The 15,884-nt window shown below is 44.1% G+C and overlaps 1 protein-coding gene and 1 long non-coding RNA gene across 4 annotated transcripts in view; one reads left to right on the forward strand and one right to left on the reverse strand.

Moving 5' to 3' along the window:
* Nucleotides 1-8,733, reverse strand: part of LOC147021529 (uncharacterized) — a 29,494-nt gene extending 20,761 nt beyond the window's left edge. The window contains exons 1-2 of one of the 3 annotated variants that reach the window (XM_085891550.1): nt 8,512-8,733; nt 5,124-5,566 (exon numbers count right to left, since the gene is read on the reverse strand). In XM_085891550.1, coding sequence (XP_085747676.1) covers nt 5,124-5,566; nt 8,512-8,624 — 556 coding nt within the window. In that variant the 5' untranslated portion in view covers nt 8,625-8,733. The remainder of the gene's footprint in view (nt 1-5,123; nt 5,567-8,511) is intronic. The other 2 variants (XM_085891549.1, XM_085891548.1) reach the window with 2 other exon arrangements.
* A 257-nt stretch (nt 8,734-8,990) lies between these two features.
* Nucleotides 8,991-15,400, forward strand: LOC147021530 (uncharacterized). The gene is made up of 3 exons (XR_015060829.1): nt 8,991-9,107; nt 14,223-14,304; nt 14,549-15,400. It is a non-coding gene; the product is annotated as an uncharacterized LOC147021530 (long non-coding RNA).
* The last annotated feature ends 484 nt before the right edge of the window (nt 15,401-15,884 follow it).

The following is a 15,884-nucleotide window of genomic DNA, read 5'->3' on the forward strand; positions in this document are numbered from 1 at the left end:
GTCTCTATTGAACTTTGGGGTCGATGCGCTTCATCCTGCATGGGAAGACGTGCCCCAGAATGGCGCCGAGCCGCTCTCTGGGCGGGAAAATATACGTGAGGAAATTCGTGAGGCGGTATTCAACGCCAGGTCTCAGGAACCGCCGTGCAGCCTCTTCGTTGATCGCGCTTACCGACACAGCTGCTCTCCGCAGAATGGCGCCGCTCCCTTCGGTGACATACACGAGGCTTCGAGGTTGGTCTCTCGCGACCAGACAAGAGTCAATGGCCAGCGTCTTGCTTCACCACATGAGCAAATTCGCCTCAGCACGAATATGAGAATTGTGCCATCATTTTGTCATGCCGAAAGGAGAGCAAAGCGAGATCCTCCGTCCCAGTCACGTTCCTCTCACAACTATCTGCTCTTCTAACCTCACCCTTCTACCACCTGCTCTCTGACGTCACACCCATTCATCAGCACCTCCGGGCGTGGCTTGTTGGCACGAAAACCGGGAAGGCAGGGCTTCTGCCTGCTCGGCACATTTCGCTTGTTATTATGGTTCTTGTTATAAAAACGTAATTCTTTCATTGCTGGCTTGTAAATACAAAAACTTCGGTCACAGGGGGAAATTACATACAGGGGGCAATTGGCCTTAATCCCTAAGTAACACAGCACCACCCCCCGTGTGGTGACAAGTAACACTTAAGCTCACAGTTTCCCTACTTAGTTTACATCGAGAAGTCTCCTACACGTCCCCGAACCAAGCAACTCGATACAATCCAAACTTTGCTCTGAAATTCCTCAATCTACCCCCACAACTGTAACAATATTAATTGATTGCATATTTCAATCTAAACTGGTTAGCTCTTAACTACAATGGTGACTGAGGCGTGAATCTATATGTCACACATGCTAATTACCGCAAGGAAACTAGAAATACGTCCACGGATTGATCGATTCCCATTTTAAATGGTAAGGGGGTGAGAGAGGGGGGGGATTAGCATTGCCCCCAAAAAACCCCAAATAAAGCCCCTTAAACCTGTAAGCTGACCGATACCATGGTTAGCAAGCAATTGGTGGTTACATCTCTCTCACAGACAACAACAAAGCTGGCCAAGAAAACAAAAATGGAGTGAAAGAAACAAGAAAGGAAACATCCAATTTTGTGAGATTCAGGGAAAAATAAAAATAAGGACATTCGTTCAGAAGGCAAGAAACAATACAATGAGACACTAACGGGTATACTTCAAGTTTAGGAAGGGAGCTTGGATATAATCTTGCTGTTTATAACTCATACAATCAAAACATTAGGATATTGAGGATACAGCAGGGACACTCAGTGGAGGTCTGCAAAACGGTATTGTATATAACTTGAATAACGTGTCAAGAAACACAAAAACATTAATAAATAATAAACATCTTGCATTTTATGGTAATACACTAGTATTAGTATTATTATTATTTGATTTATAGCCTGCAGCTGCTGGTTGCATCATTGCTGGAAACGCGGCTGTGCCGCTGATGCAATTCCCCGTTCCCAGTAAGCTGGTACCCATTGTGCCGACCTTGGAAGGATGACAGGCTGTCAACCCCACCTGGAGTTATTTAACGGCACCACAGGGTCTCAAACTCCATGCCCTAAGGCCTAAGGTCTTAAGCCGGCTGTCTTAACCGGTAAGCCAACACCAGGCTTTTTGAATACACTTATTGCCTTTGAAACTCCCCTCCTCATTGCTTAGCAAAGTAAAATTACTCTATACATAGATATATAGTACAGTAACTAAAAGTATGGGCAGTAGCTTTCTGTATGTACGCTGCATGATGACTACACAGCTGGAACAACAACACAACAACACAACAACACAACAACAACAACAACAACAAAAATGATTACACTGTAGGAACAAGCCAGTGACACTTGCCAGGTGAAACTGACAGCTTTTGCTTTAAAAACCCTCCGAAGCAAGTTGGGGGATATTAAAAAGAAAAAGTTGCCATGAAGCCTATGATGCCACAGAAATGAGCATAGTCAGCTGCAAACAAAGTCGACCCCTTAGCGTATTATAATATCTAAGAAATATAAATTATCGTCTGTCTGAATGTATGTTCGTGTTTTTTTTTGCAAAGACCGCTGGGCCGACAACTACCACATTTGGCACACAGACCAAATCAGGCCCGGATTCTTAAGTATTCTTAAGGGTATTTTCATCCACCACCTCAGTCCTTAAAGGCCATTTTCCCCTGTATTTCATTTATATACAATCTGATTGGCTGACAGCTATCATGTGACACATAACACAGGTGAAGGCCAGCATACCTAATTAACTGAGATGTGTCTTCCACCCATTGGCTGGACAGCTGGCGCGACTCCACCCACAATTATAACCTAACTTAATAATACGTTCGCCATTTTGGTTGTACGATAACGCAAAGCCATCTGCCTTGGTAAGTGTTACACTGTATTCGCAATCGCTATGCCTTCCCTGTATTCCCTTCATTGTAAAGCAAACAAGAGCCCATATTTATATAGATATGGTGGCTTTCACGGCCATTCAGAAAGCCCTCGCACATATAGGCCTCGGACTTTTGGCCTTCAGACCTTGAGCGAAATTCATCCTTATACACTACCTGGGTTTTTTTTCCAGGAGCGCCCATTTCCCCTCGACCAGTCCACCTCTGCACCTCCATGTATGTTGTGCAGAAGCTCTGCAGCCTCAACTTCGGTGTCCTCGTGTGATCGCTGGTGGTGCGAACAATCGGAGATTTTTATTCAAGAAAATATTTGGTGACGGAACTTTATTTTTAAGTCTCGCTTTTTGGTGGAGGGTGATCAGAACAGTCATGTTGAACTTAGAAGGAAAGCAGTTAATTACAAATGCAAATTTTATCACAACACTCTCCGTGTTCATGCTCCCCACCTCTGACCCTCCCAATCTTGCACGGCTGTTCCTACTAAGGTAAGAATCTCTTTCCTTCGATCTTCATGCCATACTTTAAACAATGGTAAAAAGAAAAAAAAGCTTATCCAGATCAACATCATCTGCACAATGTGTGGCTGCTTCTAGGCAGGAAGACACATTTGAGCAGCGTGAAAGGCGACTTCAAGGCAACCGGAAGTGGAGTGCTGCTGCCCGAACTCTGGAAACATCACAGCCCCTATTCCCCAACCGTCCCACCTGCTACCCTTGGGCTGGAGCATAAGCCAGCATTATTAGATTTTATGAAACAATGAATACTGCTGACAACCTATGTACTATGATTAGAACAGAGCTCCATATTGAGACATCTCGCTCTGTGACGGACCTCAAGCACAATAAATAGATATCTGAGCAGTGGCAACAGAAACCTTAATTAAACTCTCCATGGTAAAGCCACAGATTTCCACGAGTTATGAACATTATGGTGTGGTGCAGTTTTGCAACAAAAGCTGGCTTCAATACCCTCTAACTGTTTTTGTTCGACGAACAGGTATCCTAGCAAGTATACAATATGTAACTGACTTTAAAATAGTTTTCTAACCTTTTTATTGCAATAAATACACAACGTTTTGGCAGCCAGGGCAAACTACCCATTTACGCGTTCAACTGCCATCATCTGGCTTTGAGATTGATCAAGCTATTTTGGTGCGTAAAAGTGTGTTTTCATCAAAATAAATATTACATAAGATATCACGCGACACATTTGTTCATCTGGATTTAGCAACCTCATTTGCTGATACAGTGAATGGAAGCATCAGTTGATAAATGTTAAAGATCTCACGGTGTCCTTCCTGAAGAGGAGGTGAGTTAACGCCACCACCAGAAACATTCCAAATTCCTGCTCTAACCTACAGAGGGCACTGGATCAGTGGCACAGCTGCACACTCAGCCAGTGATCTGGAAGAGACAGAATGGCCTAATTAAATCAACAAATGATGCAGAACTTAAAGTTTAATACAGTACTGTCGGACCCCGCGATTCGTGGATTCGTTATTCGCGGTTTATAAAATGCAACCGGCTTTGACATTCACAGCCCTGTGCTTCGCATTTACATGGTTTTTTGCAGTCGTATTCACAGGATTTTTGATTTTCCCTCATGAATCACAAACCACCGGGAACCTATCCCCCCTTTTTCCATTGAAGCAATGCCCCGCTATTCACATATTCACCATTTATGGCATTCTCCAGGAACCTATCCCCCCTTTTTCCATTGAAGCAATGCCCCGCTATTCGCAGATTCACCATTTATGGCATTTTACAGGAACCTATCCCTCCTTTTTCCATTGAAGCAATGCCCCGCTATTCGCAGATTCACCATTTATGGCATTTTCCAGGAACGTATCCCTCATGAATAGCGAGGTCCAACAGTATGGACAAAAAACACAAGCTCCTCGGTTTCCCCATGATGCTTCTGTTTCCAACATCACCACATACACGTACACTTGCACTCCCTATTTTATATATTTAACTCTAATACACGAGTTTCTTAACCAGAGCTTACTCGTACATATCACATTTTGTAACAAGGGGCAGTCTACAAAAAAACACCCACTTGCACCATTCATCTTGCCCACAGACACAGATATGAATCGGATTCACAACTATTACTCTTTTTTTTTCTTATTCCTCACCAAAGCGAAAGCCTAAATACAAAAAATGTCCCATTATTATCTGGTTTTGAAACTCGAAATAAGAACACGTCATGTGCAAGTACATCCTATATCTGTTCCACCCCTGCTCCCTGCCCCCTTCCTCCTCCCCACCACCACAAACATTTGACCAATTGCTTCACCACCACCCTTTCCTTCCCATTTTAGGGTTGCTGTTTTTGCCGAGTCCCTCCCTCTTTCCTGCCCACAACACATCAAACACGCCATTTCTTGAACATTGCACTGCCCCTGAAAAAACGCAAAATCAAATACTTTATGGAGCAAACATTTATTTCCTAAATTGATTTTCTCCTTCACAGTTTCCCCATGTACCAATGTCATGTGAATACACATTCAGACATGTGATGGGTCTTTTGTTTATTTCTTGTGGAAGAAAATGTGAAACCACAATCAGGTACATACCCCATATTAACTTTGGTTTAATCAAATCAAAAATCACTCATGATGACCAATAATGAAAGAAGAGCAACACAGGTAACCTGCTGTAATGACACACCTTTGAATGCAGCCCAGTGAAGAGCGTTGTCTCCAGCTTCATCACACGCCTGTGCCTCTGCAGCGCAAAAATGCAGTAGGTAGCAGGCCAGGGCAGTGTGACCGTTCTGCGCAGCTATCACGAGCGGTGTGCATCCAAGGGAATCGGCCACCGTGCCAGGCACTCCAGCGTCCAGCAGAGCCTTGCAGGCTGCAATGTGACCGCCGACAGCCGCCCAGTGGATGGGGTAAGCACCCGGGCTCATGAGGCTCACGGTGTTTACGACGGCCGTGCGGTCGGCCTTTACATTTCTGCAGAGAGCCCCGGTTGAGGAAAAGTATCGTAGTATAGCAACACACCCAGCGAGCGCAGCCCAATGTGCTGGAGTGTGGCCATCAACATCACGAGACAAGAGGACTGAAGGACCGTGTTGCTCCACAATGGACTTGCAGAGGGGAAGGTCACTGGAATGAGAACATCATTTGCAAATTCAACAAACAAAGTGTGTCATAGCTTGGTACAAAATCAAGTCACTTCGTTTGAATATGACCTGTTGAAGCAATTAAATGAGACTTCGTAAAGAGAGGAATAACCATCAATCATCACATTACTTATGTACAATACACTTATATTTAACATTAAATTTATAATTGTTTCCTGAAATTTAAACATTACATATATCTGTTTCATAAAATTGATTGAAAAGACATTTTAAAATGATAGGAAGCTAGAAAGTAGAATTTGACATGAATGTGTCGATGGATATGTCTTCGATATGACATTAGATGTCAACTCACTGTTCCCTTTGATCTCATTTAAATGTCATCATCATCATCATTTAAAGGTCATCATCATCATCATCATCATTTAAAGGTCATCATCATCATCATCATCATCATCATTTAAAGGTCATCATCATCATCATCATTTAAAGACAACTCTGGGCCACTAAGTACCACTATACTTAAAAAAAGGGGGGGTTCTTTTCATTTTGTGTCACCCTTTGTCTGTATTTGTGTCTGTGCGCGAGGCCTCGACTGGAGGATTTATTTATTTATTATTATCATTATTACCTGTTGAATTATTGTCTTTGTAAATATTTGTGTATGTTCATTAAATGTGTTCCTTTTATGAAATTGTATTCATCCATTTGTAGTGGGGTTCACGGATAAACCCCCTTGTGCTGTCTTGGTGCAGTGCTCCTGTGCTGCACTCCTCCGCCCGTCCGCCATTACCCTCCACCATGCCCTTCGAGCACGTGTTTAAATCTCCATTGATCATCGTGTCCACCTCCTCATTAATAAGGAACCGCTTGGCCATCCCGGGAGGTTAGCGGTGTAAGCCGCCCGGTACCACAAATTGGGTTGGGGGGTTAACTTGGGCCGGCCACCCTCACGACAATATATTACGGGTCCTCCAATGTTGATTGCATACACGGAGTTTCATTGAAGAAGGTTTTAAATGTGCCTGTAATTGTATTTTTTGGTATTTGACCCTTTGACCCCATCCTGGGGGCACCAGGGGGCAGAGCCAAAAATGATGCTGCTCTCGGACCTGCTTGCCATGTGTTGATCATAACTACCAGGTTTGGTGAATTTCTGCACAACCGTTTAGGAGGAGATCGTGTGACGGACAGATAGACAGACAGACCCGATTACAATACCCTCCTCCATGGTGTGACAGACAGACTAGATTACAATACTCCCCTCCATAGTGCGACGGACAGATAGACAGACAGACCCGATTACAATACCCCCCTCCATGGTGCAACGGACAGACAGACAGACCAGTTACAATATCCCCCTCCATGGTGCAACGGACAGACAGACAGACCAGTTACGATACTCCCCTTCATGGTGTGATGAACAGACAGACAGACCAGTTACAATACCCCCCTCCATGGTGCAACGGACAGACAGACAGACCAGTTACGATACTCCCCTCCATGGTGCGACGGACAGACAGACAGACCAGTTACAATACTCCCTTCCATGGTGCAACGGACAGACAGACAGACCAGTTACGATACTCTCCTCTATGGTGCTACGGACAGACCAGTTACAATACCCCCCTCCATGGTGCGACAGACAGACAGACCAGTTACAATACCCCCCTCCATGGTGAGACGGACAGACAGACAGACTCGTTACAATACCCCCCTCCATGGTGCGACGGACAGACCCGATTACAATACCCCCCTCCAGTTTTTTTTGAAGTGTGGGGATAATAACACGAGTTCCCTTAAAAGGCAGGAAGCCATTAGGCTCAAAGTCTGCGCTATTATTACCAACCTATGGTTGTTTGGCCATGCTCCATCATTTTAAATGCTGGGCATCAAGCAAAGAAGCAGCTCATGCAGACAGGGTTCGAACTATCGACCTCCCAGACCCAGAGTGAACACTCTCACCATCACACCACATGGTCTGGTAAATGTTTCAATAAATAGATAAATTAAAAGGTTCAGGATTTTGGATGGAGTTGCCTTGTCCAAGGAGCATGTTATAATCCACCATTAGTTGGTTGCCTTGAGGGACATTGATGGTCAAGCACATGTTAGGATGTACCAACTGGCACAATACATATGGACCAAGTCCAGCAGCTGGGGAAGGCAGATGACCAACTCTGTGAAGCTTACTAATGGGCCACTTACCCCACCACCCTAAAGGGCCCCCTCCCCACCACCCTAATGGGCCACCACCCCACCACCCTAATGGGCCACCACCCCACCACCCTAAAGGGCCCCCTCACCACCACCCTAATGGGCCACCACCCCACCACCCTAAAGGGCCCCTCCCCACCACCCTAAAGGTCCCCATCCCCACCACCCTAATGGGCCACCACCCCACCACCCTAAAGGGCCCCTCCCCACCACCCTAATGGGCCACCACCCCACCACCCTAAAGGGCCACCACCCCACCACCCTAAAGGGCCCCCTCCCCACCACCCTAAAGGGCCCCTCCCCACCACCCTAAAGGGCCCCATCCCTACCACCCTAAAGGGCCCCATCCCTACCACCCTAAAGGGCCCCATCCCTACCACCCTAATGGGCCACCACCCCACCACCCTGATTTTAGTTATGACAGTCAAATTGTGATATTTCTCTGGAAAAGACGATGCAATCAACACTTCCAGCAGTTTATCATCCAAATCCTTCCTACTGCTGCTTTCAGCTGGATTTGAACCTTTTGACACAACATGGGAAGAGCATTGGAATACCAATGAACAATGTGCTCACAAGGAGGTCACAACCGTACTAGCACGGATATAGACAGCTTGTTCAAACTGTTAAATCAATCGGTGGAGATAAAGAATCTAATAATACCCATAATGATAACCATAATGATAACCATAATGATAACCAATAGCGTGTGCCGGTGGGAAACACGTCGAAAGACACTCAAACTCTCACCCGGTCCTGACAGCTCGGAAGATGTCCGAGGGTGAACGTTGCCAGGCTCCATGGTGTGTCGGGGCCACCTGGCTCACGATGTTTGGATGTAAGTAACAACTTTCAGGCTGCATGTTCGAGGGTTGGAAGAAGAACCGGCAGAACGAACGGCCAAGCGAGTGGGAAAGTTTCCGTTTGGGTGGGACAAGGTGGGACGGAGAAAGGTGGAGATTGACAACAAAAAGGCGGAGTCAAGCACCGAGACAGTGGTGAGAAAGAGCACGCCGGGGGCGGGGAATAGCAAGAGGGGCGGGGAATAGCAAGAGGGGCGGGGATTAGCAAGAGGGGCGGGGATTAGCAAGAGGGGCGGGGAATAGCAAGAGGGGCGGGGATTAGCAAGAGGGGCGGGGATTAGCAAGAGGGGCGGGGATTAGCAAGAGGGGCGGGGAATAGCAAGAGGGGCGGGGATTAGCAAGAGGGGCGGGGATTAGCAAGAGGGGCGGGGATTAGCAAGAGGGGCGGGGATTAGCAAGAGGGGCGGGGAAGTTTGCAACATTTGTCGGGAAGTGTTGTTACTTCAGTTCCACATGACTGAAACGTTTTCCAGCAAACACAAGGTATTTAGAGTTGTAGTTTAGATATAAATAATGATATCAACAATAACGTTGTAACAATGTTGCGGAAACATTCCACAAGGACACAGCGATTTGGTAGAAATGTAAAATAGGAACATTTTCACGACGTTGTGTAATTACGTTATTTTGACATTGTTGATCTCGGCGGCTGAGTTTGTGTTTTTTAAATTTACACCATTAAGGGGACGACACGCTCTCTATAAACTGTCAACCTGGTGTTTCACAGGTAGGGGTGTGTGTGTGTGTGTGTGTGTCTGTGTGTGTGTCTGTGTCTGTGTCTGTGTCTGTGTCTGTGTCTGTGTCTGTGTCTGTGTCTGTGTCTGTGTCTGTGTCTGTGTCTGTGTCTGTGTCTGTGTCTGTGTCTGTGTCTGTGTGCGCGTGTGCGCGTGTGCGCGTGTGCGCGTGTGTTTGTGTGTTTGTGTGTTTGTGTGTTTGTGTGTTTGTGTGTTTGTGTGTTTGTGTGTTTGTGTGTTTGTGTGTTTGTGTGTTTGTGTGTTTGTGTGTGTGTGTGTGTGTGTGTTTGTGTGCGCGGGTGGTTTTTGTTTGTGTGTTTGTGTGTGTGTGCGTGTTTGTGTTTGTTTGTGTGTGTGGTTTTTGTTTGTGTTTGTTTCTGTGTTTGCGTGTGTGTGTGTGTTTGTGTGTGTGGTTTTTGTTTGTGTGTGTTTGTGTGTGTGTGTGTGGTTTTTGTTTGTGTGTGTGTGTTTGTGTGTGTTTTTTGTTTGTGTTGTGTGTTTGTGTGTGTGTGTGTGTGTGTGTGTGTGTCTGTATGTCTGTGTGTGTGTGTGTGTGTGTGTGTGTGTGTGTGTGTGTGTGTGTGTGTGTGTGTGCGCGCGTGTGTGGTTTGTTTGTGTGTGTGTGTGTGTTTGTGTGTGTGGTTTTTGTTTGTGTGTTTGTGTGCGTGTGTGTGTGTGTTTGTGTGGTTTTTGTTTGTGTGGTTGTTTGTGTGTGTGTGTTTGTGTTTGTGTGTGTGTGTGTGGTTTTTGTTTGTGTGTGTGTGTTTGTGTGTGTTTGTGTGTGTGTGTTTGTGTCTGTTTGTGTGTGTGGTTTTTGTTTGTGTTTGTTTGTGTGTTTGCGTGTGTGTGTGTTTGTGTGTGTGTGGTTTTTGTTTGTGTGTGTTTGTGTTTGTGTGTGTGTGTGGTTTTTGTTTGTGTGTGTGTGTTTGTGTGTGTTTTTTTGTTTGTGTTGTGTGTTTGTGTGTGTGTGTGTCTGTATGTCTGTGTGTGTGTGTCTGCATGTCTGTGTGTGTGTGTGTGTGTCTGTATGTCTGTGTGTGTGTGTGTGTGTGTGTGTGTGTGCGCGTGTGTGGTTTTTGTTTGTGTGTGTGTGTGTGTTTGTGTGTGTGGTTTTTGTTTGTGTGTTTGTGTGTGTGTGTGTGTGTGTGTTTGTGTTGTTTTTGTTTGTGTGTGTGTTTGTGTGTGTGTGGTTTTTGTTTGTGTGTTTTTTTGTTTGTGTTGTGTGTTTGTGTGTGTGTGTGTCTGTATGTCTATGTGTGTGTGTCTGTATGTCTGTGTGTGTGTGTGTGTGTGTGTGTGTGTGTGTGTGTGTGTGTGTATGTCTGTGTGTGTGTGTGTGTGTGTGTGCGCGTGTGTGGTTTTTGTTTGTGTGTGTGTTTGTGTGTGTGGTTTTTGTTTGTGTGTTTGTGTGCATGTGTGTGTGTGTTTGTGTGGTTTTTGTTTGTGTGTGTTTGTGTGTGTGTGGTTTTTGTTTGTGTGTGTTTGTGTTTGTTTTTTTGTTTGTGTGTGTGTGTGTGTGTGTGTGTTTGTGTGTGTGTGTGTGTGTGTGTGTGTGTGTGTGTATGTGTATGTGTGTTTGTGTGTGTGTGTATGTGTGTTGTGTAAGTGCGTTTGTGCTATCTCCATATGCAGGTTTCAGCAGATGGAATGGGGTCCTCCCAGGTCTCGAAATATCCACCTCTGTTTTGGTTAGGTCGTGGGTGGGGTCACTATTCATGAACCAAACTGTGATGTTTTCTTGTTACCTTCACCACGAAGGTAGACGAAAGTTACATATTCACTCACCCCTGTTTATTTGTCTGTCTGTTTGTCTATGAGCATGATATGTCAAAACTTTATGGACAGATTCTGACGGTTGGGTTTGTGAAAACTGATGAATCAGGACGAACTGATTAGATTTTGGTGAAAATCCAGATACAGATACGAGAATTTTAAAGTAATTATTCACCATTGAGAGATCGGGGTCAAAAACGATATAGAGCAGGATATGTCTATGTATGTATGGATTTGGACCAACCTTGATGGACAGGTTGGGTGTGTGGCAAGGACGAATTGATTCAATTTTGGTGAAGATTTGAATCTGGATCTGAAAACTTTTAAATTTTCAGTGATCCTGCTTCGTCATTGAAAGATAGGACCAAAAACGATATTTAGCATGATCTCTCAAAAAGTTGTGCATGGATTCTTCCGAAAGTTGGTGGATGAGTTGGATAGTTGACAAAAACAATCCGATTAGTAGGGATAATTTCCAGTCAGTAGGGATTTTTAAAGGATCGTCACCGAGCCCTGCACAGGTTCCCACTGAAGTTCGTTTGTATTGATATTCTCGGGGATGGTTTTTAATATCACCATGAAGTTCTTCATTGTCATTCCTGTTGCCCCAATTAATATCACTGGCACTTTTGTGAGTTCTTCAGTTTCCAACATCTTTTGATTTAATCTTTGAGATCTTGGTGTCCTTGGTCATTTTCTTGATTTCTGCATTGTTTCGGTCAAAATCATTGGAAAGTGATACTTCAATTAGCAATGCCTTCTTTTCTTTTTTTGTACCTAATTACTGTATCTGGTCACAATGCTTTGTTTTATATGTTCACACTCAATTGGACAATGAGATCGTCTGTGAGAGTTACTTACTTCTTCTCAATTTTTGTTTTTCGTTTATGTTTCCATGAGTTTTCTGGGACTGTGATTTTGAAATTTTTCCAGGTGTGCTAATAGATGAATTACTCTGCAAACACAAACTCTGTTGTGCCTTTGTGTGTACAGCTGTTCTGACATGAGTTCATCTTTTACATCCCGACATCAGTTGGCTCGTGCTTTCTGTTTCTACCTTGTAAAATATACACTTGTCCGATTTATTCAATCTTGCCATTTTCTTTAAGCCATTGGGAAATAGTGACCTTACTCTTGAGCATTTATAATGATTTGTTCTCCATCCCAGTTAAACCAATCTCTTCTTAGTTATTCCAATGAACCTTCTTTGACTCTGCCCAGTCTGTCGAACTGTTTTTTTTTTTTTTTAATACATTCCTGCTCTTTTATCATTCTCCCAGTTGTCTGTGTATATCTGTTGATATTTTGTTTTATATTTTTACTTTTTGCAATCTGTATTCGTTGCTCTTTCGGTTTCATGTGTAACATATACTCACACCTGTTTTTGGATTTTTTTTTTTGCTTGGCAGGTTAAGGATACCTTTTCTGGCTTGCTGTGTTCATGTTGGCATACAAATTGGGTTCGGTAGTCTGTTAAACTTTTCATGGATTCTGTCAGTCCTACAGTTATCATTATGTGCACTTGATTGAGTTCCATCAGGCCGTAACTTCCCTGTCCTCTCGGAAGGTACATTCTCAGGATGCACCGATTTTTGTGGAATATTTTGCGGATGGTGAGGAGTTTCCTTGTTTTGCTATCCAGTTTGTTGATTTCATTTGTGGCCACTTTATTATTCTGCAGCTGTATTGGAATACTGATATTGCTAATTGGTTTATGGCTTTGATATTGTTTCTTGGGGCGAGATATGTTTTCAGGATCAGCCTCGTTCTACGCAGGTCATCTTTGGCAATTGTTTTGTGCATTTGTTTGTGATATACATTTGGTGTCCCTCTTGTACTTCACAGTAATGTTTGATACTTCATTGTCTCGCTCCTGTATTGTTGTATCTCGGTCGATTTTTATGTTTGCCATTTTTGTTGGTTCACCTTGTACGAATGTGCACTTGGCACTCTTATCTCAGACAAAATCCATTCGACTATCGTCGGAGTACCATGTCAGTAATTTTAGTTGTTCTGCCAGTTTTTCGTCATTTTGTGCGAAGAGTTTTAGATCATCTAGGTACAGGAGAAGTGGCACCTTTTCTGTCTTTTCGGACATTCTTTTATTGGATGTCAGGGTGTATCCATCTCCTTGCTCATTAACGAGGTTGCTCAGTGGGTCTAGAGCTAGGCAAAATAGGAGGGGTGAAATGCTGTCACCCTGAAGGATCCCACGATGTATCTTCACTCCTGGTATTTCGATATTTCCTCCTGACTGCTATAATATCAATGCGGTGTTCCAAAGCGCCATTGTTTTCTCAATTAGATTGATTACTTGGGGATTGATCTTGTACAATTTCATGCATTTTATCATCCATGAATGTGAAACACTAATCAAAAGTTTTTTTGTAGTGTAATTTGGTTCTTCTTGTTTTACAGTTTTCGAGTATGGCTTAGTTTAGTCGTGTGTGTGTATGTGTGTTATTCTCAGACAGTATATGTATACATAGTCTCATGTACCATACTGTTACAGAGTGCCAATGCTGCCAAAACAGTTTATTAGCAAGGGTTGGAGTGGGTGGTTTGCCACTGCTTTCCCAGCAGTAGTTGGAGCAGGAATTTTAAATTTGTTTCGGGTGCCAGTTCACCTTTACTTTGTGAAGGACACCGTGGGATCTTTAACGTCCACCAACTAATGCCGGCAGATGGGACACCGGTTTAACGTCTGTACGAGGGACGGCACATACATCAATGAGTCACCCTGCCCCAGGGTGTACCAGGATGACAGTTTATAACTGGGTCAGGATTCAAACCCAGGCTAGACAGCTTCGAGTCGAGTCTGCATTCCTCAAGTCTAGGTCATCCTGCCAGCCTTGTATACTGCAGGTTTGTTCTAGGTTATAATTGGAGATGTTCTTATTGAGCAATTCGGAATCCTCTGTCATTCTCCTCTCCATTTGCCTTTCCAACTCCCCTCCTGGTTCCTTCACGCCATCCCACCGACACTCTCACTCCATTTGTTCTCTTACCATTTTCATTCTGCAATTCCTCACCACCACCAAACCTCAAATACTATGCATCATTTAAATAATACAATGCTCTTTTCTTACAGGCCTTTAATACTCTTCCATGCCCCTAATGATCATGTCTGTGATGGAGACTGCTGGAACTTCGGCTGCAGAAGTGTTGACCAGGTTTGTATAAACGCTTACATCCGGTTTGAACGCCTGCAATATCCGCTTTACCCTCTCCGTCACCTCTCTCCCACCCCTCGTCTGCCCCTTCCTGTTCGTTCTTCCTACTGCCATACCCCCCTCCAACTCCCACCATCCCTTCTTAATACTCCAATCTTCCCAGTCTCAATTGCAACTTCCTCTCTCACTCTGTGGGTCTAATGTCAGAGGAATTCAAACAAACTTCTCACATTTCTCTACCCAGGTTGCCTCTGCATCTCTTGCCATCAGCTGTCTGAAAGAAACATTTCTAACACAGGATGTTCTCGACTTACCTGTATACTTCCTACATGTTACTCCCTCCTGCACTTCAACAGACCCAGATCTTTGTTTCGTAGTGATGTTGCTGAATATGTTCAAAACCATATTCCTCACAGCAGAAGAAGAAGAAGAAGAAGAAGAAGAAGAATGCACACGCACGCACGAACGCATGCACGCACACACACGTCGCTTTTTGATCCTTCGATGTCGGCTCTTCCTATCATTGCGAAGCAGAATTCGCCAAGCGTTGGATTGTTCACCCACTAACAGGGAACGTGAGCTGGGTTTAGACCGTCGTGAGACAGGTTAGTTTTACCCTACTGATGCTTTTGTCGCCGGGACAGCAACCCCGCTCAGTACGAGAGGAACCACGTGTTCAGACACTTGGCGCGTGCGTCTGGCTGAGCAGCCAGCGGCGCGAAGCTACCATCTGAGGGATTATGGTCAGAACGCCTCTAAGTCAGAGTATAATACTCTCATGTACCGAAAGAGGAAATGTAGGTTTGATCAATGAAGCCCATACAGCATAAGCTTTCTCTATGTTTTCTCTATAATTCTCTATGTAAATGTGTATCGTGTAGCGTCACCTCCAGGTAGGGGAGGGTATTACAAGTCTTCACCATTTACAGTGTACAGCTCATTCCTGTCCCCATGATGTCCATTCCAGTGAAGTATTCTGAATTATAAGCAGTACGTATGTTTTTGCTTCATTCATGTAACCCTGGATATTTTTTTTTTGGCCTCAAGAGACCTGTCAGTTGCCGATACACCACCCAAATAAATGTATGCATGTCGGGCAGGTACTCCGTTAGTTTTGATGTAAAAGCATCATGTGCACATGACCACCGGCCAATCTTTTGTGATTGTTTTTAATCTTATCATTATTAATTTACCAGCTTTTCCTTATATTTCAAATGTCACGTCTTAAAAAGAAAAACAAGCTCAAATGAGCTAAGATCCTCGTCCTCTTAATGATGACGTCATAAAAACGAATATGACGTCATTGTGATGTATCGGGTTTGCGATAAATAATTATCTGTGCTGATGCCCCGCTTGATTCCCGCAAACAAAATTCAAACAGCTTGCCTAGTTTCGGAGATAATGCTATAAGCAATTTCCATTATCGACGATATTATGACGTCAACTTTTTTGTCTCGGAAGAATTTCCAAAATCGGAGATGGTTACTGCCTGCACGTGGGCTTTCTGCATATGCATGGCAAGTTTCACGAAGATCCGATGAAAACTCTGGGTTGTGAAACAAAAAATGTCAAAAAATAGG

Source organism: Eptatretus burgeri, chromosome 8 (assembly GCF_056783735.1).
Source record: "Eptatretus burgeri isolate ZD-2024b chromosome 8, Ebu_testis_v1, whole genome shotgun sequence".
NCBI classification, from domain to species: Eukaryota; Metazoa; Chordata; class Myxini; order Myxiniformes; family Myxinidae; genus Eptatretus; species Eptatretus burgeri.